The sequence below is a fragment of the Anopheles moucheti genome, chromosome 3 (assembly GCF_943734755.1).
Source record: "Anopheles moucheti chromosome 3, idAnoMoucSN_F20_07, whole genome shotgun sequence".
NCBI classification, from domain to species: Eukaryota; Metazoa; Arthropoda; class Insecta; order Diptera; family Culicidae; genus Anopheles; species Anopheles moucheti.
Genome location: NC_069141.1, coordinates 47568329 through 47595485, shown reverse-complemented (window position 1 = coordinate 47595485; position 27157 = coordinate 47568329). Strand labels below are relative to the sequence as shown.

At 42.4% G+C, this 27157-nt stretch overlaps 9 protein-coding genes across 9 annotated transcripts; 3 read left to right on the top strand and 6 right to left on the bottom strand.

Moving 5' to 3' along the window:
* Positions 1 to 1026: 1026 nt before the first annotated feature.
* LOC128302119 (uncharacterized protein C05D11.1-like) lies at positions 1027 to 4621 on the top strand. The gene is made up of 6 exons (XM_053038857.1): positions 1027 to 2270; positions 2346 to 2441; positions 2544 to 2876; positions 2950 to 3623; positions 3688 to 4024; positions 4098 to 4621. Exons 1-6 carry the CDS (start codon positions 1038 to 1040, stop codon positions 4464 to 4466), a joined length of 3042 nt encoding a protein of 1013 aa, XP_052894817.1. The 5' UTR covers positions 1027 to 1037; the 3' UTR covers positions 4467 to 4621.
* A 139-nt stretch (positions 4622 to 4760) lies between these two features.
* LOC128301990 (THO complex subunit 5 homolog) lies at positions 4761 to 7539 on the bottom strand. Its single transcript, XM_053038686.1, has 4 exons — positions 7373 to 7539; positions 6551 to 7298; positions 5398 to 6476; positions 4761 to 5312 (listed from the first exon to the last, which is right to left on the bottom strand). The coding sequence occupies exons 1-4, from the start codon at positions 7493 to 7495 to the stop codon at positions 5073 to 5075; spliced, it is 2190 nt and encodes a 729-aa protein (XP_052894646.1). The 5' UTR covers positions 7496 to 7539; the 3' UTR covers positions 4761 to 5072.
* Positions 7540 to 8454: 915 nt separating this feature from the next.
* LOC128305785 (transcription elongation regulator 1) lies at positions 8455 to 12673 on the top strand. The gene is made up of 7 exons (XM_053043394.1): positions 8455 to 8791; positions 8879 to 9461; positions 9533 to 10679; positions 10754 to 10904; positions 10996 to 11678; positions 11748 to 11910; positions 11988 to 12673. The coding sequence occupies exons 1-7, from the start codon at positions 8546 to 8548 to the stop codon at positions 12279 to 12281; spliced, it is 3267 nt and encodes a 1088-aa protein (XP_052899354.1). The 5' UTR covers positions 8455 to 8545; the 3' UTR covers positions 12282 to 12673.
* Positions 12665 to 16935, bottom strand: LOC128305786 (succinate--CoA ligase [ADP-forming] subunit beta, mitochondrial). Its single transcript, XM_053043395.1, has 7 exons — positions 16757 to 16935; positions 16147 to 16238; positions 15613 to 15765; positions 15388 to 15550; positions 15180 to 15308; positions 14930 to 15065; positions 12665 to 13559 (listed from the first exon to the last, which is right to left on the bottom strand). Exons 1-7 carry the CDS (start codon positions 16820 to 16822, stop codon positions 12958 to 12960), a joined length of 1341 nt encoding a protein of 446 aa, XP_052899355.1. The 5' UTR covers positions 16823 to 16935; the 3' UTR covers positions 12665 to 12957.
* A 371-nt stretch (positions 16936 to 17306) lies between these two features.
* Positions 17307 to 18267, bottom strand: LOC128303537 (transmembrane emp24 domain-containing protein 2). The gene is made up of 4 exons (XM_053040520.1): positions 18074 to 18267; positions 17794 to 17975; positions 17556 to 17708; positions 17307 to 17483 (listed from the first exon to the last, which is right to left on the bottom strand). Exons 1-4 carry the CDS (start codon positions 18204 to 18206, stop codon positions 17334 to 17336), a joined length of 618 nt encoding a protein of 205 aa, XP_052896480.1. The 5' UTR covers positions 18207 to 18267; the 3' UTR covers positions 17307 to 17333.
* A 615-nt stretch (positions 18268 to 18882) lies between these two features.
* LOC128304028 (39S ribosomal protein L9, mitochondrial) lies at positions 18883 to 19952 on the bottom strand. The gene is made up of 3 exons (XM_053041149.1): positions 19793 to 19952; positions 19379 to 19705; positions 18883 to 19308 (listed from the first exon to the last, which is right to left on the bottom strand). Exons 1-3 carry the CDS (start codon positions 19868 to 19870, stop codon positions 18976 to 18978), a joined length of 738 nt encoding a protein of 245 aa, XP_052897109.1. The 5' UTR covers positions 19871 to 19952; the 3' UTR covers positions 18883 to 18975.
* A 106-nt stretch (positions 19953 to 20058) lies between these two features.
* On the top strand, positions 20059 to 21232 carry LOC128301545 (trafficking protein particle complex subunit 1). Its single transcript, XM_053038092.1, has 4 exons — positions 20059 to 20251; positions 20351 to 20560; positions 20634 to 20766; positions 20859 to 21232. Exons 1-3 carry the CDS (start codon positions 20153 to 20155, stop codon positions 20760 to 20762), a joined length of 438 nt encoding a protein of 145 aa, XP_052894052.1. The 5' UTR covers positions 20059 to 20152; the 3' UTR covers positions 20763 to 20766; positions 20859 to 21232.
* On the bottom strand, positions 20604 to 22869 carry LOC128301544 (lysosomal Pro-X carboxypeptidase). The gene is made up of 4 exons (XM_053038091.1): positions 22764 to 22869; positions 22371 to 22578; positions 21236 to 22291; positions 20604 to 21067 (listed from the first exon to the last, which is right to left on the bottom strand). The coding sequence occupies exons 2-4, from the start codon at positions 22511 to 22513 to the stop codon at positions 20827 to 20829; spliced, it is 1440 nt and encodes a 479-aa protein (XP_052894051.1). The 5' UTR covers positions 22514 to 22578; positions 22764 to 22869; the 3' UTR covers positions 20604 to 20826.
* A 2822-nt stretch (positions 22870 to 25691) lies between these two features.
* LOC128304729 (uncharacterized) lies at positions 25692 to 26393 on the bottom strand. Its single transcript, XM_053041945.1, has one exon. The coding sequence runs from the start codon at positions 26324 to 26326 to the stop codon at positions 25715 to 25717; it is 612 nt and encodes a 203-aa protein (XP_052897905.1). The 5' UTR covers positions 26327 to 26393; the 3' UTR covers positions 25692 to 25714.
* Positions 26394 to 27157: the final 764 nt, after the last annotated feature.

Below are 27157 nucleotides of genomic sequence, written 5' to 3'. Positions count from 1 at the left end.
AAACACACATACAGCAGCGACGTGTTTGAACTCACGTACTTCACATTAACGGCACAACGCTTACACTAGGCACGCAACAATGACGTTCATTGGGACGAATTCCGTTAATTCTTTCACAATACGAGTTTAAAAATGTTTACATGATAGAATCTACCATTAAAATAATTTTCAACGGTATACAAATGTGCGCAAAATCGGGTAGCAGCGAAAATAGCCAAAAAGCACATCTTTTACTTATGTACCTTGCGTTTGATGTTGGCCGGGAAAAACGAAGAAAACTCCAAGAAGCAACTGCTCATCATCAGCAGAAAAACATTGTGCATTTATTGTTACCTGTTCAGCATAATACAATTGTACCTATTTAGGTGTCAAGATGTTTCGCATGCAAGGACTGCCTCCAACGGATGCGGCAGAGGAGAAGCGAAAAGTGCGACAAGCGGTGCAGCAAAATTTGTTCGCCTTTGTGACACTATGCGTGGCCATACGGATAGGTAAGAACGTGCTCCGGCAGAACATTGGATTTACTTCCTATAAAACACTGTACTACCGTTGTTTCGTCTTTTACTTACAGCATCAGTATTGATGGAACATTAGGCCGGCTCGGGTACCATTAATAATACAGCAGTTGCATTTAGTTTTTAAATAAAGATGTGTTTTTCTCGAATGGAGAAGTACTGATGTAGACTGTAGGCGTATTCTTTGCTGCATTTACTGATTGCAGAACAAATATACCTTCAATCAAACTATTGCTTCATTTTAATAAATGGGTACAAGCAAAAGGGAAAGAAAAAAATTATGTATGCCCATGTTCTTTTCGCTTTCCGTGCGAAAATATTCGCCGATGTGCGTTTTGACATTTACGTATGCTTTTTTTTTGTCACGTCATGTCTGCATCATATTTTTGGATCATTCTCCGCGTATCCGCATCCATTCAACGTTGGTTGGCTTTATACTGCTGCTACATTAAATCTGCTCCAGTGTTTTGTGCGTGTTTTGTCAGAGTTAATTAAACCAATTCTGAGCTATTAGCAACGGCAATGGGTTTCAAACATCTAATCACGGCAAAGGCAAATGAAGTAATTCCGGTCCACAAGTACCGCTCGGAGCGCACCGGATTAACCGTGATTGTCGGTGAGGTTGAGGGGCCGGTGGTAAATGGCTACTTTACGCTTGCAACCGAAGCGCACGATGACGACGGCTTACCGCATACACTGGAGCATCTTATTTTCCTTGGTTCCGAAAAGTATCCGTACAAAGGTATTCTCGATTTAGTGGCGAACCGATGTTTGGCATCGGGCACCAATGCTTGGACGGATCGGGACCACACGTGCTATACGATGACTACAGCTGGCAGTGAAGGCTTTCTTTCGTTGCTGCCGGTATATTTGGATCACATACTGTACCCAACACTAACTAATGCCGGTTTCACCACGGAGGTGCATCATATTACCGGGCAAGGTGATAATGGTGGTGTGGTATACTGTGAAATGCAAGGCCGTGAAAATACGGGTGAATCGAGAGTAAATCTGGAAATGCTGCGAGCGGTATATCCGGACTGTGGCTACAGTGCCGAAACGGGTGGAATCTTGAGCAACCTACGTACGAGCACCAGCAATGAAAAGGTGCGCGCATATCATGCCGCATTTTATCGTCCGGACAATCTGCACGTCATCATTACTGGGCAAATCAATCCGGAAGATATCTTCAAAGCGCTCGAACCAATCGAGGAGAAAATTGTGTCCAAGGGTGCGCTACCACCGTTCGAGCGCCCGTGGCAAACACCTGTCGAACCGTTGAAGGATTCAACAAACATGAAAATAGAGTTCCCTTCCGACGAGGAAGACTGTGGATTATTTAACGTAGCTTGGAGAGGCCCGAAGGCAACGACGGAGTATGATACGCTCACGGCCTGTGCAGTGCTGTTGCGCTACCTGACGGACACTTCCGCCAGTCCAGTCCAGCGAGAATTTATCGAAATTGATGATCCATACGCAAGTCGTGTAGCGTACAATATAGTGGAGAACTCTGTCTCATTGCTGTACATCTCGTTCGAAAATGTTCCACTGGGTAAGGAGGATCACATATTTCCAAAACTTTCTCAACTGTTAGAAACAATCGCGGATGGTAAAGAAAAGCTAGACATGCAACGGATGAGGAACGTTATCGAGCGGAACAGGCTAGAAGCGCTTAGTAGCTTAGAATCAAATCCCCACGACGATATCGCTTTTCATGTCATTGGTGATGTTCTGTATGGGTCTGATGACAATGATGCAAGTATTCAAAACGCTTACACTATTACGATACTATTTTTACACGTTTAATCTATTTCTCTCTATTCATAACAGTTTGACAGCCGGTTGAATGTAAATCGGTGTTTGCAGACTTTGAAAGCGAAGGAAGACAGCTTCTGGTTAACGTTGTTAAAAGATTATATTATTAATGTAAGCAGCTTACCATGGGAAACTATATCGCAATGCGTAGGACAACCATGTTAGCACAGCGATACAAAGATAATTCTTTTCTTGTGTTTTTTGTTTTTCTAGAACAAACACGTGATAGTGCGAGCGGTTCCCAGCATTAAAGAGAACGTACGCACGGCCACTGTTGAACAGGAACGTTTGGAAAAGCAACGAGAAGCGCTTGGGGAAAGTGGGCTAAAAGAGAAAGAGAACATGTTATCCGATGCGATGGCAACCAACGAAATAGCTCCACCAGATGAGATGATAACCTCCATACCTGTCCCATCTACAGAAGGTATCAAATTCTATCCGGTAGAAGTCTATTCATCCAGTGGAGTGAAAAATCCCCCTGGATTGAAGATTAACGATTTGCCAGTTTATGCTGAAGCGTATGATTTACATACCAATTTTTGTTACGTAAGTAGAAGAGAGCAGATGATGCTTTGTGTAGGGTTAAAAGCGTAATTGCCGTACCTGGTATTTCTTTCAGCTTAAAGTTACGATGAACACGGAATCGTTAAGTGTGCAATTGCGATCGTACCTCGTTCTGCTGCTGGAGTTATTGACTGAATCGCCTATTCGTCGTGGCGATACCTTGATTCCGTACGAGGAGGTCGTGTCAACTCTCGAGTCCAACACGGTCGAAACGATGACCGATTTAGGGATCCAATCGTCGAGTCGCTTTAGCGTGGGTGCATATTCGAGTACGGCTACGCTCTACATGCAAGTTGTGCGGGAAAAATATACAACGGGCGTTGAGTTGATTACGGAACTGTTGCATAAAACCGAATTTACAGCAGAACGCATCAAAGTGTGCGCGACGAAGCTAATTAACGAAGTTGCCCAAGCAAAACGGGAAGGAAACTCGATTGTTAGGGATATTCTTAAAGCTATGCGGTATCGCAAGGAGAGTAACGTGCGCATCAGTTCACTGCTAAAACAATTGAAGTTCCTAACGTCGTTGCTACAGATGTTGGAACACCCAGATTCAACAAATACGGTCATTGATAACCTGAACAAGGCACGTGCGATCATTACGTTGCCGGAAAATGTAACCATTCATATGGCGGCCGATTGGAATGCAATGAAAGATCTTGGGATTGATTTGATCACACCTTGGAAGCGGATAGTACAATCGGGTCTGACGCACGAATCCTCCAAAAGGTTTGGGAATTGTGTCAACTTTTTGCACGCATATGTCTTCATTTTGTGTTTATTTCATTGTCAGGTTTACCCGCATGCATGATTGGGAACATATGGAGAAGAATTACGATGCCCTAAAACCGTACACCGGCGTAATCGTTGGGCTGGGCAGCGTCGAGAGTGCGTTTCTATTTCGAACATGTCAAGGAATAACCGATTTTAACGATCCAGATCTTGTACCACTATTACTGTTTCTGCAATATTTGACACAATTGGAAGGCCCGCTGTGGAAACAGATTCGGGGCCAAGGATTCGCTTATGGATATAACATAGTACCCCGGCCAAACGAAGGAATGCTGTACTTTACGCTGTATCGTGCGTCAAATGTAGTTGCGGCATATCAGGAAGCAGTATCTATTATGGTAAGAATTTTGGACAGAACATAGGAAGAGAACGAGCAGACAATTAATTTACGTTCTTGTGTAAAATTTATAGGAAAAACAAGTTAATGAAGCAGCAGAGTGGGATGCAACGCTATTTGAATCGGCGAAAAGTTCGCTGATCTTTGAAATAATTGCACGGGAAAACAGCATAGAAAAGGTGGTCAACACATCAATGCTGGCCAACTTCAAGGGAATACCGGTAGGCTATAACCAATCATTAGTGTGCCAAGTTGGCAAGGTGACGAAAGAGGATTTACAGCGTGTAGGAAACCGTTACGTAAGAAATCTGTTTTCAACTACCGACACGTGCACTGCCATCGTTTGCCACCCGGATAAAGCTGCCGATGTAGCGACTGCTTTCAAAAACATGGGCATTCAGTTGAGAGTCGAAAAAAGCCTAGAGGAAAGCGTTCTAGCTTAAGCGTGTGCCCAACGATCTGGCCCAACATGTCTGATTTTATAAAAGTGTATTAATAACACGAAATAATTAATTTTATTCTATGCAGCCGTAACACAGAAAATCTTAGTAGGTTTGTGTAGTTTCGGTTCGTAAACTTTCAATAATCATTCTCGATGGGTGCTGAATTCAAAGTTTTACTTCTTTTGTGTTGTATGCGGGATTGCTTGTTTATTTGCCAACAGTGAGGAATTTAGTTCGGATCGTTATGTTCAATGGAAAGTCCATCAGAAAGTTTCAAATGTTGAAATTGGTGCATCGTTAGTATACATTTGCCGATAGGTTATTATTATATAATCAATTTATTTTTTGATATACCCAAAATCACTTATCTGCAAATGATTTTTTATTTCACTGCCGTCCAGATAAACTGGTACGAAGGGATGAAATACAGAGGTTTTACATTATTTTATAGCTGTGGTAGCGTGAATAACCTCGAGTCAAAAGTGTAGGAAATAAAAATTCTTTCGACTATCCAAGCCTATATTAGGATCCCCACAAATCGCTCGATCTACGCGCCACTGCATTACAACATGCCAATCGTCTTACCAATGTCTTACATGTTGTTTTTTAAATTTGAGTAAACAAAGAACTGCTTCCGTTCGGTGCAATTCTAAAAGGTTGAGCCCTGGTACGTCCGCGAAACGGTTTTAGGAAGCTTTTGTCTTGTGTGAACTCGGCTGGGGTGTAATAGGGCCCTTCAGTTTCCAGGTAGATGTCGAAGCAAGACATGGCGCGTTTCAATTGCTTCGGCAATATATTGAACAAGTGATCTGCTGCTGACAAACTGTTGCACCAATACTCCATTTCCTGCATTATGAGAAACAAAAACAATACAATTTATATAATTTGAGGAATTTTCGAATGACTTTTTCCGCTTCATCACCATACATACCCGTACTGAGCTGTTGCATGATGCTGTATGTTTCCCGTTCCAGTTTAATGAGAAAGACCACAACGGTGAATTGTCCGGGAAGCGGCAAGGTACACATATGTAGCACTCCAGTTTAGCAGAGCCTCGGATGACTATCGCTCGGAAATAGAGATCACTAGCGGTGGCCATCGCGTCTTCCAGGAACATTTTTGCTACCCCCGACGAGACATAATCCTCAAAAGATATGGAACTCCATTGCAACACTGTGCTGGAGATGCGTATTGGATGACCACGTTCATCATTGATTGATGTATCGATCATTTTACTCTCAAGATCGTGGATCTGCTTGTACAACTTTAGCCGGGCCTCCCACCGTGCTCGCACGGCGCGTACAATACATGGGATCTTTTCATGTAGCTTATCAGCCATATCGAGCGGCTCATTTCCAGTATCATGACTAATACATGTGTAGGCAGCTGAAGTGTGCTCCAGTCCACAAAGCTTCTGTGCCCAAAGGTACGGTTTCCCAAGGCCCTTGTCCTTCAAAATGCGCAGTAACTGACTGATTTCGATTGAAAGATCTTGCAGTTGGTATTGTATCTTCGGATTCGGGCATTCTTCGCCGTTATCGCCGCGATACAATTCATTAAGTACGCTTTCGATGGACAGAACGTCGCCGGCTGCTACACCGGACGAATGCAAATCTACCAGAGCAATGTTCACTGTTACTACCTGCATGTTCGGCAAGTACGAGAAGGTTAACAAAAGGCCTGGCCCGGGCGGATGATTGGCGGCCAGCTCCGGAGGGCAATCCTTTGCGCGGATCGTAATCGTTACGCTAAGAGGATGTGGTTTGAACAGTTTTTCGCGCCGCTGTTCATCCAGATTGGTTTTCATGTGTCCTCGATGATGGCGTTTTTTCATGCCACGGTCTACTTCGTGCTCGTTTTCGTCATTGTCCGAATCAGCACGGTCGCGAGAATGGTTACCCGAATGGCTGCTGCTACCACAGTGGGTTTCCGCTTCGTACGAGTTTACAGCGGCAACCATTTGTTTTGCTTCCTCTTCGTCACCTTGTATCGATGTGGTGAGAAAATTATCTGGAACAAAATAACAAAAGAGAAATATATTAGTGGCGTATTTAGTCATGCATCGGAACATAAAAGCAAATTACCGCAAGCCTCTCCATACGCAGTAACATTCGCATAAAGAAGATACAACGGTTGTGGCAGTAATCGAACCGTTTTGCGTATCTTCCAGCCTTTTTCGATAGGCATTTCCAGGGCTTCCTGCAGCGGTCTGGTTGCGATTAATAAATCTCTCAATCTAGGTCCCAATGAATCCAGACGCGCTGTTTTGGCAATTATATCCTTTTCAACGGCTTGTTTTAAAGTTAAAAGTTCTTTTAAATGCGCATGCAGCTCTTTCCGTTGCCTAAGTTCCCATTCCAACCTAGCAATGCGGCGCGCATGTTCGTCTGGCTTCGTGCTCTCTGGCCGGGACACCGATGCTGGAGCCTGAGCATAAAATTCTTCCACCGGTACCAGCTCGATCTCTTCATCTTGACTCTTGAACAAGTAGCATCGCTGCACTTCACGTTTCAAATGCTCTGCCTCGTACAGTAAGTTTTGCAGCTGTAGTCGATTGCTGTCCACGCGCAGTTTCTCTTTGTGCAATGCCTCACGGCCCTCACGAATGCGCACCTTGTCGAGACGGTTTAGCTTTTTCAACAGCACAAACGCCAACGATCCTTCGATGCGTTTGTCAGCAATTTTCATCTTGGCATCGTCCGAGTTATCTGCCTTCAGCTTAGCTATGTCCGCAAATATTGTTCGCAGTTCGTCGCAAGTTGTATGGAAAAGGTTGGCATCTTTAACCGGCGAACGTTTGCTGGCCTCCTGTTCTTCAAAGGCGATCGTGTTCTATTGAATGTAGGGAAAAGGAGGTTTGTTATTGTACAGCATCAAAATGACCAGACACAACCAGCGCCACATACCATGTAAACATCCTCCTTCGAAACTTTTGCACTCGTTGAAGAATTATCCGTGGCGTTGGAATTGCTCGTCTTGCGGCGTTTCTTATCGATGGCAGTTTCATTGCTTTCAGGTTTACTAACCATTATGCTGATCTTAAAGCTGTGAGCAAAATGTATTCTCTGTATCAAATACTGGCGACACCAATGCGGCTCTTGGGAAACAATATGTCAAAATATAGCAAGAACAAGAAGAGGCGATCGGGAACTGCCTGGATGACATTTTATGGAACAGTTCTTTTTTATTTGGTTTGTATGATAAAAACAGGGGTAAACTAGAATTTCATTATCACTAAATGTAGAACAATCATATTGAATCAAATTGTATATGCATTGATTTCAGTACAGGCATTATCTGAAATCTTGTTCTTCTTATGCGTGGATTCGCAGATTGCAGTTTTGGAATTTGAGAGCTGAGTTAGAAGCAAAAAGGTGAAAAATTGGTTGAGAACACTTTCTTTTCTCATACAAAACATTTGTTTTTAATTTATTTTAAAGTATTCTGTCAAAACGTCGCCTGATTTGCTGCATTAATTAAGTGTAGAAAACGAAGTCAACTATCTAACTTTGAAGTATAAACGATTTTAACGGTTACTGCCGGATTCGACTTACGCGGTAATTCGAGATACGCGGATTTTTGCTGGGTTATAGCAAAATCGGGGACTGCCTGTAATTATTCACGAAACAGTTGTTCTTTCCAATAAGTCAGAGTATTCAATCTACCGCTTCATACACGCAGCTAGGGGACATTTTTTCCCAAGCTGTTTAGAGTTGCTGATGTGCTTATTGTCCGAAACCAAAAATACACCAACCAGTTCGCGAAAGAATTTCGATATTATCTTCGCTATTGCTTCAAATCGAATCAGAACGGCTCTACGGATAGATAATTTTAGATAAATTTTCAATATTGGTTAATTTTACAGGTTTTTTCAATCGCCAGAGCGTTCAGCTCATTTCCGTTCTCGTGTATACGCTGCTTATGCTGTCAGGGGGAGGCTCTGGGAAAGCGTTCGATATGTCAATTTGTTGATACCAAGCAGGAAAAATGTTCTCGCTTCGGCAGCAGGAGAATCATTAACAATTTCAAATATTGTGTGCTCTTCAGTCTTTCGCTTTGATCGTAAATCTTGTGCTATCATGAGTGTGGAAGCTGATAAAGCATTGCCAAGTGAAGCGGAAGCAGTGGAAGAAACAAACGATGTAATTCCAGCGAGTGAACCAGCGGTGGATTCGGCTTCGGAGCAACAAACATCTCCATCGGAGGTAGATTCTAAAGCGGAAGACAGAAAAACATCCTCCTCCAGGATTACAACATCCCCCTCCAAAAATGGTGCCGGTCTACTCGGTTCCGCTCCCTCGAAACCAACCAATTCAGTTGTTACTGTGAGTATGGTCTTGCCGGGATTTAGGTTCGCCTTTTCCTCGGGTTAAGCTTTCTCTAATCGTCAAATGTATCGCCTGACTCCGTAGGATTTGTGGGTAGAAACCAAAACGGCAGACGGCAAATCATATTATTATCATGCCGTAAGTCGGGAAACAACTTGGACCCGTCCGGAGGGTCCTAACGTGAACGTAATGACACAGGTAGAAGTGGAAGCACTCAATAAGCAACAGCTACAACAGCCAAAGTTAACTGAGCAAAAGGTTGCTGAGGCTATTGCATCTACCGCATCTTCCGGTGCGCCGGTTAGTTCTTCCACCTTACCCGCTGTTATTCCACTTCATACTGCAATAACGCGTTTCACAGGACCGCCTCCTTCGTTTGGGATGGCTCGGTTCGGTATGCCTCCGCCAAATTTTACCAACTTTCCACCGTGGAATCCGCCTGCAGCCAACAGTGGAGGACAAAGTTGGCAGATAGGTCAAACTCTTCCTTACGATGCAACCAAGCAAGCCATGAACGAGATTAAGCTGACTGAAATTGACCCGTCAATCGTTGCCAAGGCTACGGTTTGGAGTGAACACAATGCACCGGATGGTCGAATGTTCTATTATAATGCATCCAAGGGAGAAAGTGTGTGGGAAAAACCACAAGCGTTGCGTGATTTGGAAAGTACGTTCTAATAGCCCACGTTTATTCTTACTAGGCATGTACATATTCATACTTTCTATGTTCTTTTGTAGAAGCAAAAATGGCGGTTTGGAACGCAAAGCAGAAACCTAAATTACCTCCCTCGGTTCCACCATTCTTGGCTCCACCGATTCCACCCCAGATGCCGATCATGTCCTCTATGCAAACGCCACCCTCTGCGGGGCTGAAGATACAACAGTTTCCTTCTCCTCTTGCTACAGCTGCGACTATTGGCGCAATGTCCGCACCTGGGGCGAGACTTCAGCAAATGCCTGTGGCTTCCGGTGGAGTCATGTTCGATCCCATTACATTTATGGCCAAAAATGATAAGGCCGTTGCGGAAGAAGAGCGAAAGCGAAAGCTGGAGCAAGAGAAGAAACGTAAGGAGGACGAAGAGAAGGCTAAAGCAAACAAGCCGCAAGACAAAAGTCGCCCGATTTCTAGCACTCCAATCAGCGGTACGCCATGGTGTGTGGTTTGGACCGGAGACGGACGAGTTTTCTTCTACAATCCTTCCACACGTACCTCCGTGTGGGAAAGGCCAGAAGAGTTGAAAGAACGAGCCGATGTGGACAAAGCAGTACTCGTCCCTCCCCAACAGTTGCTCGGTACCGTGGCCGCAAAGGAGAATGAAAGCATCAGTAGCAAAGCACAGACAGTGGTTGGATTAACCACTGCCACAAGCAACACAGCGGCTGAGAGTGATGGTATCAACAACACAAGCAGTAGTAACACCAATGAGCCAAGAAGTGTCCCAACGGACACGGAATCTAGCGGAGAAGAGGATGGTGAACAGCCAAGCAAAAAATTGAAATCGGATTTGGAAGCAGTTATGAAATCGACAAACTCCGTTAACAGTAACCGTTCCGGCAATGATCCCGAAAAGGAAGCTATAGCGATGGAAGCTGAGGCTAGGGCTGCCCGAGAGCGAACTCTCATACCGCTGGATGTGCGTATGAAATCGTTCCGTGAAATGCTACGTGAGTTGGATGTATCTGCATTCAGTACTTGGGAAAAAGAGCTCCATAAGATCGTGTACGATGCACGCTATCTGCTTCTAACATCCAAAGAACGCAAGCAAGTGTTTGAAAAATACGTTAAAGATCGAGCGGATGAAGAACGACGTGAGAAGCGCAATAAAATGCGCCAAAAACGGGATGATTTTCGTGCCCTCATGGAAGCTGCTCATTTGCATGGAAAGTATGTTGAGAAGATGATACTTTGCAGCCCCAAACAATCATATTATATGTATTCTGGTTGGTTTTATTTCACAGATCTTCATTTAGCGAATTTGCCCAAAAGTATGGCAAGGACGAACGATTCAAAGTCATCGAGAAAATCCGTGAACGTGAAAGCTTGTTCAATGAGTACATTGTGGAAGTTAGGAAGCGTGAAAAGGAGGAAAAACAACATCGTAAGGAGCAGGTAAGAAGGAAAATATATAATAGAATTGTTTTTCAATATTATTAAACAAATATTCCCTGCACACACTGCATACATGCATTGTTTGTTGTAGATTAAAAAAGACTTTCTTGCTATGCTGCGCGAAAGAAGTGATATTAATCGCCACACACGGTTCAGTGATGTACGCAAAAAAATAGAAAGTGATGGCCGTTACAAAGCAATCGTAGAGCACTCACAGCGGGAAGAACTGTTTGAAGAGTTTATTAAGGTGCTTAAAGAAGAGAAACGGAAAGCAAAGGAGAAGGAAAAGGAAAAAGAGCTAAAAGAACGCAACAATCGTAGCGAGCAACGTGGCTCGCGTAGATCAAGGGATCGTTCGCGTGATCGAAGAAGTCGCTCTAATGAGCGAGAGGCGACTCAAACGGCAAAAGGCACCTGCAACGAGGAAGGTCCAGCGAAAGATAACAATAATGACGAGGACGAGGGCGAAGACTGCAACACGTCCGATGAGGATGAGATTGAACGGCAACAAAAAGAACGGGACCGAAAGGCGCGTGCTGAAGCCAGTATTAAGGAGCGCGAGAAAGAGGTACAGCGAACACTTGCTACTCATTTGCGCGATCGTGACAAGGAACGGCAGCACCATCAGAGGGATGAGGCAATGCGCCATTTTAATGCACTATTAGCAGATCTAGTCCGCAATGCAGATCTTACCTGGAAGGAGGTAAAAAAGCTGTTGAAAAAAGACCATCGTTGGGAATTGATTTCCATGCTTGATCGAGATGATCGGGAAAGGTTCGCATGTTCGCAAAACGAAAGAAACATATCCGAACTACATCTTAATGATCCTTCTTTTTTTAACAGGTTGTTTAACGAGCATATTGCTAACTTGGTTCGAAAGAAACGTGATAAATTTCGCGAGATGTTGGACGAAATTCCGTCTCTTGAGCTGACATCGCAGTGGAAGGAGATAAAGAAAATTATTCGTGACGATCCACGATACCTAAAATACAACAGCAGTGAAAGGGTGCGTAATAATAGCATTATTTTCACACCAATAAGAACCAAACAACAAAAATATTAATAATTTGGTTTGGTCCACAGGGCGAACGTGAATTTCGTGACTACATCAAAGACAAAACGGCTAATGCTAAGCTGGCATTCCGAGAACTGCTGCAGGAGTGTAAGTTCATTACACACAAAAGCTTCGAGCTTTACCGAGACAATGCAAACCATCTGCGAGAAGTGGAAGATATTTTGCGCAATGATCGCCGCTATCTGATTCTGCACCATATAGCGGGTGAACGTACACAAATGGTATTGGCTCATTTGGAGGAACTGCATAAGCGTGGACCACCGCCACCGCCAACTGCCAGCGAGTCATTACGACGTAAGTAAGAGCAGGAATCATCAGAATATGATACATTGATTGGTGTAAAGCAATTAGAAAACAAAGTATGACATTTGTGTGGATTTATCGATTAAAAAGGTATTGATTGAAATAATTAGCAAAAGAAATCCATTATAAGATGACAAATCTCCACAACAACTGATAATATCCGTGTTACTACTACTGCTATTGTATATCTTACGCATCGTATGGCACAATTGAGACATATGGTACTATGTTGCCGGTTTCGAGCCCATTTGCGATCTTGGTGTGTAAGCCCAATACGGTGAGTTATTCTGGGGTAAGCCCAGAATAATAGCTTCCTGTGCCATAACGCTGTAGTGCCTCGCAGGCGGAAGAAAAAGAATAGCACAATTAGGTCATACTCATCTAGGTCGCTCAACTTTGTAGTCAATTTTATTGATGGTAACAGCAAACACAGTTGTACGAGCACTTGTGGATTAGTACAGTACGTATCCTTTGACATCGAGTGCGATTGAGTTGCGTTTATGGTGCATGTAATCAAGAAGAATATAACGTCATTAGTTTGAGCGCGTTCGGGAGAGTAATAAATACACGCAGGTCACTGCGTTGGTACAGGTTACAAACATATCTCAACGACACAGTTTTGTAGTGGTTCGTTTGAAGGACGCAATACGCGCGGGACACACGGCCGTTGGGAATTTAAACAACGTAGCTGTCAGGTAATTCGAAGCTCACGTCCAAATGTGCCTCGCGAGCAAGGTGTACAATTTGTGCCAGATGCACGGACAGCATGGCAGCTTCATCTAGATCATCCTTTGGAAGGATTCGCAGCTTCGACTTCTTGATGAGGTCCTTTGCCTCGTTCACGTTGGTGCCCTGCAGCCGAACGATGATGGGCATTTTGATGTTGAGCTCCTTGGTCGCTTGGATGATGCCCTCCGCAATCACATCACAACGCATAATACCGCCAAAAATGTTCACCAGAATGGCGTGCACCTTCGGGTCGGAAGTGATGATTTTAAACGCTTCCTTCACTGCCTTTACACTTGCGCCACCACCAACGTCGAGGAAGTTGGCTGGATCGCCACCGTGCAGCTTGATAATATCCATCGTGGCCATGGCGAGACCAGCTCCGTTCACGAGACATCCAATCGAACCGTCGAGTGCAATGTAGTTCAGGTCGAACTTGGATGCTTCAACCTCTTTCTTATCTTCTTGCGTCAGATCACGCTTAGCAAACAGATCCTTCTGGCGGAATTCGGCATTGTCGTCGAAACGCATTTTGGCATCGAGGGCGAAATCTTATGAAGGAGGATAACAAACAAGAAAGTTAATGATTTTACCTTAACTTCCAGATTGCGCAGAGAAACCACTAAAAGAAAGGTGAACACATCAAGCAAGGTAGCTAGTCGAACTGTTGTATGTTTAATATGTATTCTACATAGATTTTTAAATAATCAGTTTTGCGACGATTCTATAACCTATAGCAATTGCTAAATAGACAGTTTGAAATAGGCTATTCCAACAAGGCAAGAAGTAATAATATAAAAAAAAAACATCTGGGCATGTTTTGAAGGACCAGTAAAAATTAATAAACAAGCAACACAAAATCATACTCGAAAATAGACCACAAATTTACACCTTATAATTACCAATTAATAATTATACTACCAAATTATACTGCAAGCGTGGTTTGAGACCATTTTTTTAAATCATTTTACTAAATATTCAAAAACGCATTAATCATTAACCCGAACAATATTTACAAAAAGTTATCGAGATAGCAAGCATATTTTTAAGATGAAGCTTTTCAAATTCATGCAATACACTGTATGGTATTTGAAGATTGTTACTTACACTCTTCACCTATCGATGTGTCGTGATATATGGAATGTTGGTGATACGTTTATTTGGTATTTGCATGATGTTATGGTTGGAAAAAAGTTATTATATAAACAGAAATCAATTAAACACAATTCAGATTATCTTTTCTAAACTTCCAACGAGTAACACACTTCAATATTCAATAGATATTATTGTACACATAAAGAGCAAGAGTTCGCTTTCTTGATATGGATGGTCAGTTTTCGATTTTGTTGAACTAAATTTACCCATCGTCGGATAATCAGTACTATGTTTGTTAGAGGCTTGATCTACACGAGCAAAAAGAACCAAGGACATTTCATGTCAGCGATTCTTAATCATATAACAAAATGTGTTTTGTAAGGCGACTACTGGAGCAAAACATCGTATGTTAAATATATTTTATTTTAACACACCATGCATTCTATTCTGAAGTTTTTGACACACAGTTTGATGAATTTTGTTTAGATTATTCGAAAACATTAATTTACTGGAAATTTTACAAGAAAAAAAAACATAACAAGCTCCAGAAATGACAAACCATCGCTGTTGAAGTTAACCATTGAAAATTCATTATTATTGATCATTAATTGATGAATACTATTGCTTATCAATCAAGGCGGAATTGACCAATTCGCGACTCTGTAGCGATGGCTTGTAAAATCTTTCAAATACACCGGCGTTGTTTCTACAACAACAGTGAAACCGATAATTAATTGTATCAAAAACAATTATCTTCTTCAATGCAATGAGCAAACGACACAATAGTATCCCATTTTTGAAGGTTACACTACTGAAGGTTACTTACACGTTTCAGCAGCATCTTCCGCATAAGGATTAATTTCAATCAGCAAGGCATCCTTCTTGACAAACAAATCGTACATGTTGAGCAGCATTTTAGCTGTTTCCTCCAGCTTATCGTTTAGGCCAACCTTCTTGGCCACCTGTAAACATAAGGGAGCAGCAGTTTGTAGGTATTGGAATTCAGAGATTCTGTGTCTTTCACTCTTGTTTCATAACATGACTTTTGCCTACGTAGGATATTGATTGCACCTTACCTGAATAGCTTGATCCTTCTGCAGACCTTTGTTTATGTCAATGGGTTCGTATACAATGGCATCTGGATTTTCTGCGGCTACCTCTTCAATATTAACGCCACCTTGGGACGATGCAATCAGAACGGGACCCTAGATAATAACAATGAACTTTCGCTATTAATCACCCGCGTGTACGAAACAGCAATAGTGGTGGTTTGACACAACATACGTTGAATGCGCGCTCCATCATGACAGCAAAGTAGAACTCGCGCCGTGGAAACTTGCGTTCGGCCACCATAACGGAATTGCAAATACGTCCCGCTGCACCAGTTTGCTTCGTGACGAGCAGCTGATTTATCATTTTGCTAGAAATATCTTCCGCTTCCTGTGGGCTAAAATGGTCAAACAAAACTATACATTCTGCAATCGATGGGATCATCATCATCATACTTACGAAAACACCACTCGCACTCCTCCTTTCAATCCATTCTTGAAGCTACCCTTTCCACGGCCACCTGCCAGCACCTGAGCTTTTAGCACCAGATTTTTGGTGTTAAGATCGGAGGCAATTTTTTTAGCTTCCGCACCGGACGTAGCTACTCCGAACCTGACAAGAAGTAAATGGAAAACATGGAACGTGTAAATGTACTTTGAACATTTTTAAAACGGAATGCGGAAATTATCGTACGGCACTGATACGAGTAGGGGTTAACAGTGAATAATGAGTTCATAGGACAGAAACGCTTGCAACATACGAAGAACAAAGGTGATTGCTAGCTGCTGGTTTTGTTTACAATACGGCATAACCCGCCCGCTGTAAGCTACAGCATGCGCGATAAGAACACAATCAGCTACAGTTCCTAGTACTATCAGCCGCATGCCACCGCCGCATGCCCTAGTGATTTGTCGTGCGATGGGAAATTATTTACATACAAAATGCATCGTTACTTCAGCATCTAGTTGTACATTCACATACCGGTTTACTTACTTGGGCGTAGGAATTCCCGCTTCATTTAGGAAGGAGTATGATACGTGTTCTTGCACATTTAGGTGGCGTTTCTGGCACCCACTCGCAAGCACCTAAAAGCAGAACGAAATATTCATTAGTTGATTGCATCTTCCGTTGGATATTGTTTAATTATGTATTCCAAGCCCAAACACATGATCTGTGACGTCACGTACTGTTACAGTTTAAAGACATCTGGTCGGTAAAAAACAACCTGTTCTTATCGAAAGCATTGTCGCGCAGCAGTCAAACTAGTTTCTGTCACATATCCCACTAGTGGAACGCAGGATCTCTTAAAGAAAACATTGCATAATCCATTGCAGTATCACACCGTTTTGCTGCGTTTTGCCCGACCGACACACAATCGCGAATGGCGTAGAAACTTTCTAATACGCTCCTAATCGTTCTATTTATATCCATGATATCTTTTACAATGTACTGTGCCCTGTTAGAGACGCTGAACGGTTTCACGGTCATCATTCGTTACATAAAATTCCACTCCGGTACGAATTTTAGATGCAGAAAAAACTAATTTCCTTCCGTACTTTTCGCACACTACTCTTGATGATTCAATCGAATCTCTGATACATACCTTTGGAGATGATTTGCTTGCGATTTCGGCCAGCAGAAGGCTCGAACGACGCAGAATGGAAGCCATTTGCGAAAATACGGTGGCGGTAAAGACGGCTAGTGAACGCGCACAATAAGCACTTCGAAGGATTTTTACCTAGAACAGCAGTGGCTCGTTCATCCGTGATCTTCCGTTGCAAGCAAAGTGATTGGAGCTAGTAAAGAGGTGTATGTAGAAGATTTTGACACAAGCACATACAGGGAGGTGGGGGAAATCTGTACGTCAACAGCTGTCAAATGCTCATTCCATTCATGTAAATACCTTGATCCACGAGCACAACATGCGCGCTGCAATATTATTTTGTTGAAATTAAATCTTCAAGAGATAACATCATCAAGTGGGTAGCACGGAAATATTAACCTTATAGAAATTAGAGCAATTTTTTGAAATTTTCCATCCAAATATTCGTTATCACACAAGACTTAATTCCCGCTGCCATACACGAATCAAAAGGTTTTATCACCTTTATGAGAGATAGTACGAACGAAACGAACGAAAGAAGAGATTTCAGCTGATATTTCGAGTTATATTTTTTCGCTTAAACAACTCTCTTCACTTCGAAGAACCGCTTGAGATAATACACTTGCCCCACAGTCATGACTATGAGTACAATAGCTTCGAAGAAAGACCACATCACGACACGAGAGTTTGTACTTTCGTTGATCGATCGATGGATACGATCGCGTACCTGAAAGGTGAACCAAATGTTTCCATCATTATACACGCTCGTCACAACTGCAAGTAAATCGCCATTACTTACATGCATATAATCCTGCTCATGCTTAATACTGGTCAGCGTTCCGGATAGTTCGCGTATCATATCTTCCAGTTTGGTATGACCGGCTTCGCCTTCGTTTACTGCTCCCACCGTACCTTTGGGGGCTTCTCCGATTTCCATGGAAAACATGACCACCTAACAAGCAAATGATGATGAATACGGTCATATATGCAAATTGGGGATATGCATAGCACAATGAACAATGATGTTCGGCACTTACCTTCGGTGTGAGTGTAGACATTTTGTTACTAAAGCAGTAATGATAGATTCCGGTTTCGTATGCGGAGAACGTGTACTTCCCGGAAGATTCCTTTTCGCCTTGGTATATTACTTTTTGGTCCGGGCCACTGATGCGTACCTCGATGTCGAGGAAACCACCTTCCACTGTTTCAAACATAAGTCCTGGAACGAATTTCAAAACACACCATCAAACGCAATGTACAGATGGAACGGTGCGGAATTACGCCCGAGTGGTGGATTTCATCTCCAATTTCACCTACCTAGTTTCGTGCCAGCCTCCGCTCGATCAAAGAAGCATTCTTCCGAATGTGGATCCACGGTAATGAAGTAACCATTTATGTGTACAACACATTGCAACAGGAAAACTATGAGGAAATTTAGTAAAAATTTCATTTTGTTATTAGTTCAGGCTTGTTGTCGTAGCCACGTAATTTGACGTCTGACAAGAGCGGTGCTGATGTTGCCGTCGTCTGATTTTTTTTCGAGATATGCCATTCGTTTGCTATTTTTCGCCCCGGCAAAAATACTACACCAATGATGAAGAATCTGGTTATTATTTTTCATTTAAAAAAATCAAAATCGACTAATCTGCAGAATGAAGAAGCATCGATACACAATTGAACTATTCGTTTTAGTACATCGTAGCGTTCAGTTTTCGTAATTGGAAACTTTTCCCTAAATAACTTTTGACACGAGTACAACAGACGTTGGAGCTTTACTGCTTGTTAACGGTACACATGGGCCTTGTTGGAACTTCAAAGGTTTTAGCTTCTTTTGTACGCGTACAGGAAGGATTATTTTCAACAATTGGAAATCGGAACTGTTGACCGATAACCCTATCTCAACCCTTAATAGTTTAATGTGTACGCACAGACGACTCTTCTTACTTATTTACTTATCTTTACTTACTAAGCGGAGTATGTGAATAACGGAACTAAGTTATATATAATCTCAGTTTTGATCGTCGCGACAGATGTTTTTGATTATGCAGAACTGAATAATTAGAAGCAGAATCAGCAAAGTCTTATACGTCATATTTGGAAACATAAATAGATGTCTGGAATAGATATTGGAGCATTGTATGGATATATTCTTTTTAAAGGGTACAGCACAAACTTATTACTATTGCTCTTCTTAGTCGTGCGTCTAGCGTCGTGTATTTTTACGCTTCTTTTCCGAATAGTGGTTCCGCATCCAGTTTCCAGTGCTCAAACACGTACGGCAATCTTTCGCTTGGTTCCGTACTCCAGTGATGGATTCGACAGCGTACTCGCGCCCTTTCCAAATTGTTGATTGTGACTGTACAGAAGAACTCTTTGTTCTGTTTCAACAGATCCGGTCCGGTGATCGGAGTTTCCGGCAGGGTGATGGCATGCTCCGGCACATAGTATCCGGCTTTTCGGAGCGAGGTTTTAATATGCCATGGTTCGATTACCCACGCATGATCCTTGTTCATGACAACCGCCAGTATGAGACTTTCCAGCTTGTTCACCGTCTAGGGTTGAGAAAATTGATCATGTCAACGATTATTCGAAACAAAAGCATTTGGCGCTTATTTTGCTTACCCTTTGTGCATAAGCTGAACTGTGCACTTCCGTTTCCTTTTCATCCTTCTCGGTGGCATATTTCGCAATGCTTTCGGGTGTTTTGTAGACAGCCAGCCCCGGCAGAAGCAGCTTATTGTATGCCACATTAGGTTTTAACGACACTACATCTCCCTTCGATCCTATGCCCTCGACAAAGGCAGTAAGCACGACCTCAAGGTTTGGCTTTTTCTTTATCGTCGTATCCTCTACCAAATCGTACACGAAATGTCGTCCACGTAACTTTCCTGGTTTTTGGTTCTTCTTGTACAAATTCGGTGGAAAGCGACGTTTCAGCACAAATGTATTCTGAATGGAGGGGAATGTTTTAAATGTAAATACAACACAGTTGCATAATCATCCACTGTGCCTATTGCAGCAGAACCTTTCACTTACTCTCGACGATTGCAGCAGCACGGATTGTGTGGTACAGAGCGACGTGCTTCCGAACATTTTTACAACGTGGCCCAACATTCTGGAAGTCGGTGTTCGGAAAAACAATTTCACAAAGTGTGCGGAGCAGCCGGCGGCGAATTGATGTGCGATCGTGATTGTTTGCAATCCGATTGCGGCTGTCAACGCGCTCTTAGCAATGACAGTTCGTAGTTTGACAATGCATGTGTCGTGTTTATTTTATGCGACCGAACGGCGGCTCTGTGTGCAAGCTGAAACCAAAACATAACTGTATTGGTTTACGTGCTTTTTTGCGAACAGCTCCGTCGTTGGAAGATCATCTAAGGAAATATCAGCTCTGCAATGACGATCTATAATTTATATATTTTTGATAAGCTTGGCACTTTGCTGTATTACGGGGAATGGAACCGTCTGAAGCAATCGGGAATCACAAAAGATGAGGTATGTTTGAAGAAAACTTATGATTAAGTATCAATACAAACGTAATCTGTATAGTTAACAAACGCTCGGAAACTTAATGATACAGAATTTACCTTCCAGGAGGCGAAGCTGATGTACGGGATGTTGTTTTCGATCAAATCGTTTGTCAGCAAAATATCGCCCATCGAACCGAGAGAAGGCTTCTTGTATTACAAGACGAACAAGTATGCGCTGCACTATCTCGAGGTTCCATCTGGTTTGAAATTTGTTCTAAACACAGATAACACATCCACGGGGATACGGGAGTTTCTACAGAACATTTACACGAAGGTATGAAAATTTTAAACCCAAAAGGGGGCATTGTTCCTATACATCTTTTTATTAACTGTATTTGTTACATCAGATTTGGGTTGAGTATGTCGTAAGAAATCCCCTGTGGACCATCGGAACGCCCGTCACATCGGATATTTTTAAGACAAAGCTGGATGACTTTGTGAAGCAATCACCACTGTATGGTTCAAAGATAATTTAATCAGGTAAGCTATTCCCATGAATCGGCCCCCTGGTTCCGCTGGTAATCATTTACCGTATGTATTCTAATACACCTTTTGCCGCTTCCTGTACTCAGTCAACCACTTTTGTATGTTTTGGACGTGTACGGCACGTGCGCGTATTACCGAGGACGGATCATTCGGGTTAGACGCACGCAAATCAATATGATGAGCACCTTCGGGAATAAGCACTATCTTGATATTGTCATTGGTTGAACGCAATACACCGCCTCCGGACCAAGGATCTAGTAGCCCATTGCTGAAGACGATATTCGTGATGCTCCCTCTAAAATAGAGAAAGGTTGAACCAAACGATCGAGTTATTAGTTTATTATGGTACACAGCCTGACCACCAAGTAACGATTCATAAGCTAAATACTTTTGTTGAAGATGGTATGATTAAGTTATAAAATAAAATACTACGCGAACCTCATCAGGCAGGTTTGCTACTTACTCGAGAAACTCGCCTCCGTAGTTAAGTAGCGCGTTATCGGGCCGCGGATGCACGCCGTATTTCTTGAAGCATTTGTCCGCGTAACTTTGCAGGTCCCATTGTTGTGGCGGAAACATGTCGTGCACACCGTCAGCACACATCGGCATTACCATTTCCGTGCAGGCTTGGAAATCCCAGCCACGATCACCAATGCCGCTACCATCGTATGAAGAGTTGATGTTGAGACAGGTTGCCTTGCCATCGTAGTTGGCGTAAATGGACAATGCGGACTGCAGATGATCTAACAACTCGGCACCGGTATAATTTTTGTCCAGACGGCCACAAAACTCTCGTACCGGGTAAGCAGGTACCGGTGCAAGGAAGTTCGATTCGTACGGATAATTGATCATTGCCAAATTGCCATATACATCGGTGAGATAGTCAAAGAACGTCTCGATTACATCCGTAGCCTTGGTCAGGTTGGTACAAAATTTAAATTTTTCGTTCAGCACTCGCAGTCCGTCAGCAGTGGACGAATAGTTTTGCAGCATGGTCCACGAGCGGTGTATATTGGATGCACACTCGGCGTTGTATGCGACCTGATACACAGATGTAAGGATTTGGTTGAAGATTCCGCATTGGGTCACGCCCTGGAACTGACGGATTGGTGCGGATGCAGCTATTGCACCCGCTACTAGATGTGGATACTTGATGCGCATCCAGGCGGCCAGCATGCCACCGTAAGATCCTCCGAATGCTATGACTGGACGAGCCCGATTCGTACCATTGATCGGGTTAAGCGTTCGCAGCACCAGTGCAAAATCAGCCAGTGCTTGTTCTGATGTCAGATAGCCTAGATTCTTTGGAGATTCAAACGACGCGTTTCCAAACGGGAGCGAATGACCGTAGAATCGATGCTCTATAAATAACAGTGATGCCTTCAGCTTCGGTGCCAGCTCCCACATGAAGCCAGTGTTTTTGGCAAACAGCTCGATGTCACCTTCATTTCCAGTGTAGAGCAGTATCGGTCGGTTGGGATCGTTGGTGTTTTGGGCATACGTATCGTTGATCAGGTAGCTGCATCAACGAATGACACACCGATTACCGATCATATTGTCAAAAATGCTAACGTTTGCGCGTAAAAATCTATACATACCGCAATTTGAACGTAGCTTCGCTGGTGTACGTAAAATGGTCGATTGGGACGTCGATCGTTTTAATCTGGTACTCGTAAGCAGCCCCTACCAACTGGGTCGATGATAGACCCAAGATAAGCACGACCCACAGCGCAGCGGTCATCTCGTCTCGCGACTCGTTACGTGCGGTTCTTTGCTTTTGTTTGTAGGTGGACTTTAACACTGGAACTGCGACACACCAACGATCGCGATATTAGTCGAGAATGAAAGATCGTCCAATTAATCGATAAGTGCTTAAATTGTTACGAACGAACTTAACATAAATTGTCCCACTTTTTTGGCAGGGTGATAAGTGATACGCAGGATCAAAATGATGCATAATTGCAACCAAACGAGCAATCACATATGCTTACCGGATGTTTCACGATGTTTAGCGCACAATTACTCACCCTCTGCTACTGCTGCCGATCGATACTAGCGGCTGACCGCACAAAGGCTTGATTTAATGCGGAAACTAGCCGTCAATATTTGTGTACATCGCAGCAGCGAGAGACAATCGTTTACGCTGCATTCTTGAGCGATTATCGAGCGACGAAAACGAAGATTCGGTTTGACTGATCGCGCGAACATTATGTTTTCTTTCCAACCCAGCCTTTTAATTCAATTCAGCCACATTCAAATAATATTGTTTTCATCTTCGTTTTCTGTACTATCATCGATCCTCTTGGAATAGAGACGAAACTGATGATGATTAAATTTCTTTTTAAAAATAGATGATGGTGGTCGTAACATACTAAAAGACTACGTACTAATTCTTGATTGTACATGAAGTTACGCTTCGTGGAACAAGATGTACAAAAACAAATAACCAATAAAGCCAATGGGCCATATTACTAACACACCAGAAGGCTTTAAACAGTACCAAATAGTCATTGGATGCCAATCACAGTGTATGTTGCTAATTGAATAACTGCTCTAAGCAGCAAATGTTGAAAACCGCAAAGATCTAAATGTCGCAGAAGTCGATAAGATTCCTAAAAGTCACGACCTGGCGGTGTATGTGGTAGCAGCATCCGTGTCCTACGACAGGATCGGTGCCAAATTCCGGTTCAATCCATAGTTGTGTTGTTGTTCTATGTTGAAGAAGAAGACAATTGTATTTTTTATTTTTATTTTTACCATGTTTTTACCACGTAGTCGGATGGATAGTCAATCCTTGCAACGGGGGTTTGGTCCTGATGGGATTTTCCTTGGTCCTGTTGTGTGAAGACCGGCGCCGCTACCAATGCCCCAACGGACCGCGTGTATGTGATTATTTGCAAAACCCGGCATATTAACATCCTGCTACAGAGGTTATATGTATTATTCCTGGTCATTCTACCAATACGCGGGAGCTCTACGCCATTTTAATTCAATATGAGTGTATCACACTTCCTTTATCCGCGTAGAATACTTAAAAATACGTAATGGGCCAGGACTTCTGGTGTACTGACGAGTCTAATACGTTATACAGTTAGTGAGGTCATCATAAAACGCATAAAACTCAATTTATGGCGCTACAGATAAGTAAGAAGTTTGGTTCTGCCATTGCTCTTGGCATAGGTACTACATATAAAACCTTCTTCTTCAATTACTAGGTTCAATAGCAATCCGTCCGCTGGTCCCACAGTATCATTCGATATTCGGTATCATTTTGCTATATACAGCCGTCTAAAAAAGTGGAACACGCGAATATGATATTCACAATATTTCTTTAGGGGCTGCCGCAAAGAAAAGATTCTGTCATATTTCGACTCCTCCGATAGTTTCACCTATTCTTGATTCCTTACAATAAGACAATACATGATAATAGGAAGACTCGTCGATTCCTTCTTGAAGCCCTCCGTCACCAGTCGAGTTGTTAAGTTACATCAGCTATTTCATAGCCATGATGTAGTGGAAAATAGTGGAAGCAATTCTTGTACTAGAGGCCAAATTTGCACCAGACGCAAAGATTTTGGTAATGCTGATCTGTACCAAAGATAGGTTAAATTATTGACGATTAAAACATGTGTATTATCTGTACATCATCTCTACGAAAGTTGGGAATTGTTAGCAGCAATCGCTATGTTGAAAAACGTAATTATGTCTATGCCATCAGCGTATGTCAGGATGTGGATTGATTTTCAGAAAACGGTTAGGGTGAAGAGTAGATAAACTGACCAATCTCCGGGTCGCTGACCCTTAGTGGTAACGACAGGCTATCTGCCATCATTAGCATATGGCTTGGATCATTGTCATTCTGACACGTCTGATAAGTTTGACCAGAATTCCAAAAGAGCTCACTGAGGCCTTGAAATCAATGAATGTCTTCGGGATCTCCCTCATGGTGAAAATGTAAAAAAGTGAGTTTGAATACTCTCTTTTACATTTCAGCTATCTCTTCCACAAATGGGATACGTCGATCTTGTATTGTTCAATATCTTGAAGATGGTATGCAACCCCACATTATAAAAAATAATGTGTTTTAATAATGAATAGTATGTACGTGTATGTCGTCAATTCAACTCTGTTTGTGATGTCTTCGAGCCTGGGATCTCTTTGGTTGTGTTCATCAATCTATTCCATTTGCTTTTCGAGTTTGATTTTGTAAGACATATCCTTTGCGTACAAAAAGGTATATGTTATCGGTTAGGTAAAAACCGTTTTGTTTTTCTTCGAGTGGGCTAAACAGTCCATCGATTGACAAATAAATGATAATAATAAGTTGAAGAATAAATCATAATAATTGTTATACATTAGTTCGTTACGTTAGTAGTAACATTAGTCGTTATTTTATCACTTTGACATGAATAGCAATGAATTAACTTTAGCGAAAATATTTTTAAGGGATTCAAAAAGAATAATCTGGCTTATTGTATTGTCCCAAACAGGGACACGACTTTACACGACAGGACCGGTCCAAAATCCCATCCGGACCAATCCTCCGTACACAGGACTGATTATCGGACTACGGGTAAATAAAGACTTCCTGCGGTTGATGTGCCGATAAAGGATAGATTTTCACAGATAGAGCAAAATGAAGCCTGATTTGAAACCTTTGCAGATATTTGCAGAATCGGTTAACTCAGCACCTTGCCCTTTTCAGCATTGGAATCGTATGTAACAAATAACAAAAAAACATATCAAATTTCTCTACTTTTTAGTTTTAAAGTTGAGTTCGTTTTCTTATCCCTAGTACTGCACTTAAAACATAATGTAATACAATTATATGAAAACGTTTTGCTGCTAGCAATAAAACAATCCAGTGTGTGATACAGTAGGTACAGAGCAACATTTTCGTTATTGATCTATTTATTGGATACGCGTGGCAATGGAATCCCATTCAAAAACAGCACATAAAAAAATCAGGCGCACAGCGCGCCACCGATATTTGTATCCTGACACAGTTCCATATGCGTTCGCAACGGCAGCGTGATTTGAAATTTCGATACTTATTTCGTCCCGTCTTAGAGGAGGCTGCCGTCGATTTCTTCCGTTCCCCGTCCAGTTCCGTTTGTGTTGTGGAGCCTATTTTACTCTTCTTTGCGTAGCCAACGACGGAAGCAAATTTTGTGTTTGTCAACGGACGATGCGTTTTACCCCGGACAGCGCTTGGTAGTTCGTTTTGGCGCGCATTCGCAACCGCTTGTTGAATCTTTCGTTCACGCGTTTTGTTGCCGAAGGTCGTGGAGTTGACGATGGATAGTTTTATGAATTTGTTTTCGACCATCATCGCTGGCAATTTGTCCTGTTGTAGCGCTCTGGGTGCTTCGTTCGCTGACTTTGCAGCAAGCTCGGCGAATGTGGAACTGTTTGCTATTACGATTGGTTTTATCTGAACAAAGTTTACACTTCTGGTGGTTCCGTTCGATGGGTAGGTGGTCAGGTTGGCAGTGTTGTGATTAACAATCTTAAACTGTCCCGCAATCTGTTGCACTAAACTCATAAGGAACATGGGCAGCCATAACAAGCGGAGGCTGCAAATACACAATGTGGTCAATATTGTTTATTGTTTTATCGCCATAGAAAATGTCTTAACAACTTGTAACGTTCTTTCGATATTATTATTTACATGGTAATTGATTGTTAATGGGTTTAAACTTATTTTGACCATCTGAACAAATAAACATCAATTGCACTTTTCGTACACAGCTTATACGACGACGTCTTCTATATTTGAATTACTGAAGTGCCAATGTGAGTGCAAACTATACTAAAGATACAACAGAGATGCAAAACATTGTGAAAAGCAGTTGTTAAATGGTAACAGTGTTACCAATATTTACGTCAAATGTATATCATACTCATAAAGTAAGCAAATAAATCATTTTGAGTACACCTCCGCTTATTAACACCTCCGGCCCGAAAATATGGAATTGATGACGCGCACACCGCAATAGTGCATTTTCTTTTCCAAAACGCGTGGAATATCACTCGGATACCGGAACAGTGTTTTTAACCGCACAGCATCATAACCCTGGCGCCGTAAAGTAAAGCGCTGATATTCTGACATTTTGTACATCTTTTCTTGTTTCTGTACTTTACTACTCGCCTCATACGCGCACAAAGCACGTAATCTTGATTGGCAACCTCATATCGCCCGTACGACAGTTTAAGATAATAACGCAACGGATATGCAAATGGTCGTGCTGCTGTCGTCCATACACCTGGTCTGCACCGGATTGGAGCAACTGGCAAAGCAGGAATAGGGGGAAAAGCATAAACAATTCTGCAGCATAAGCGTATAAAATATCACTAATATGTGTACAGCACAGAATATTCTTGA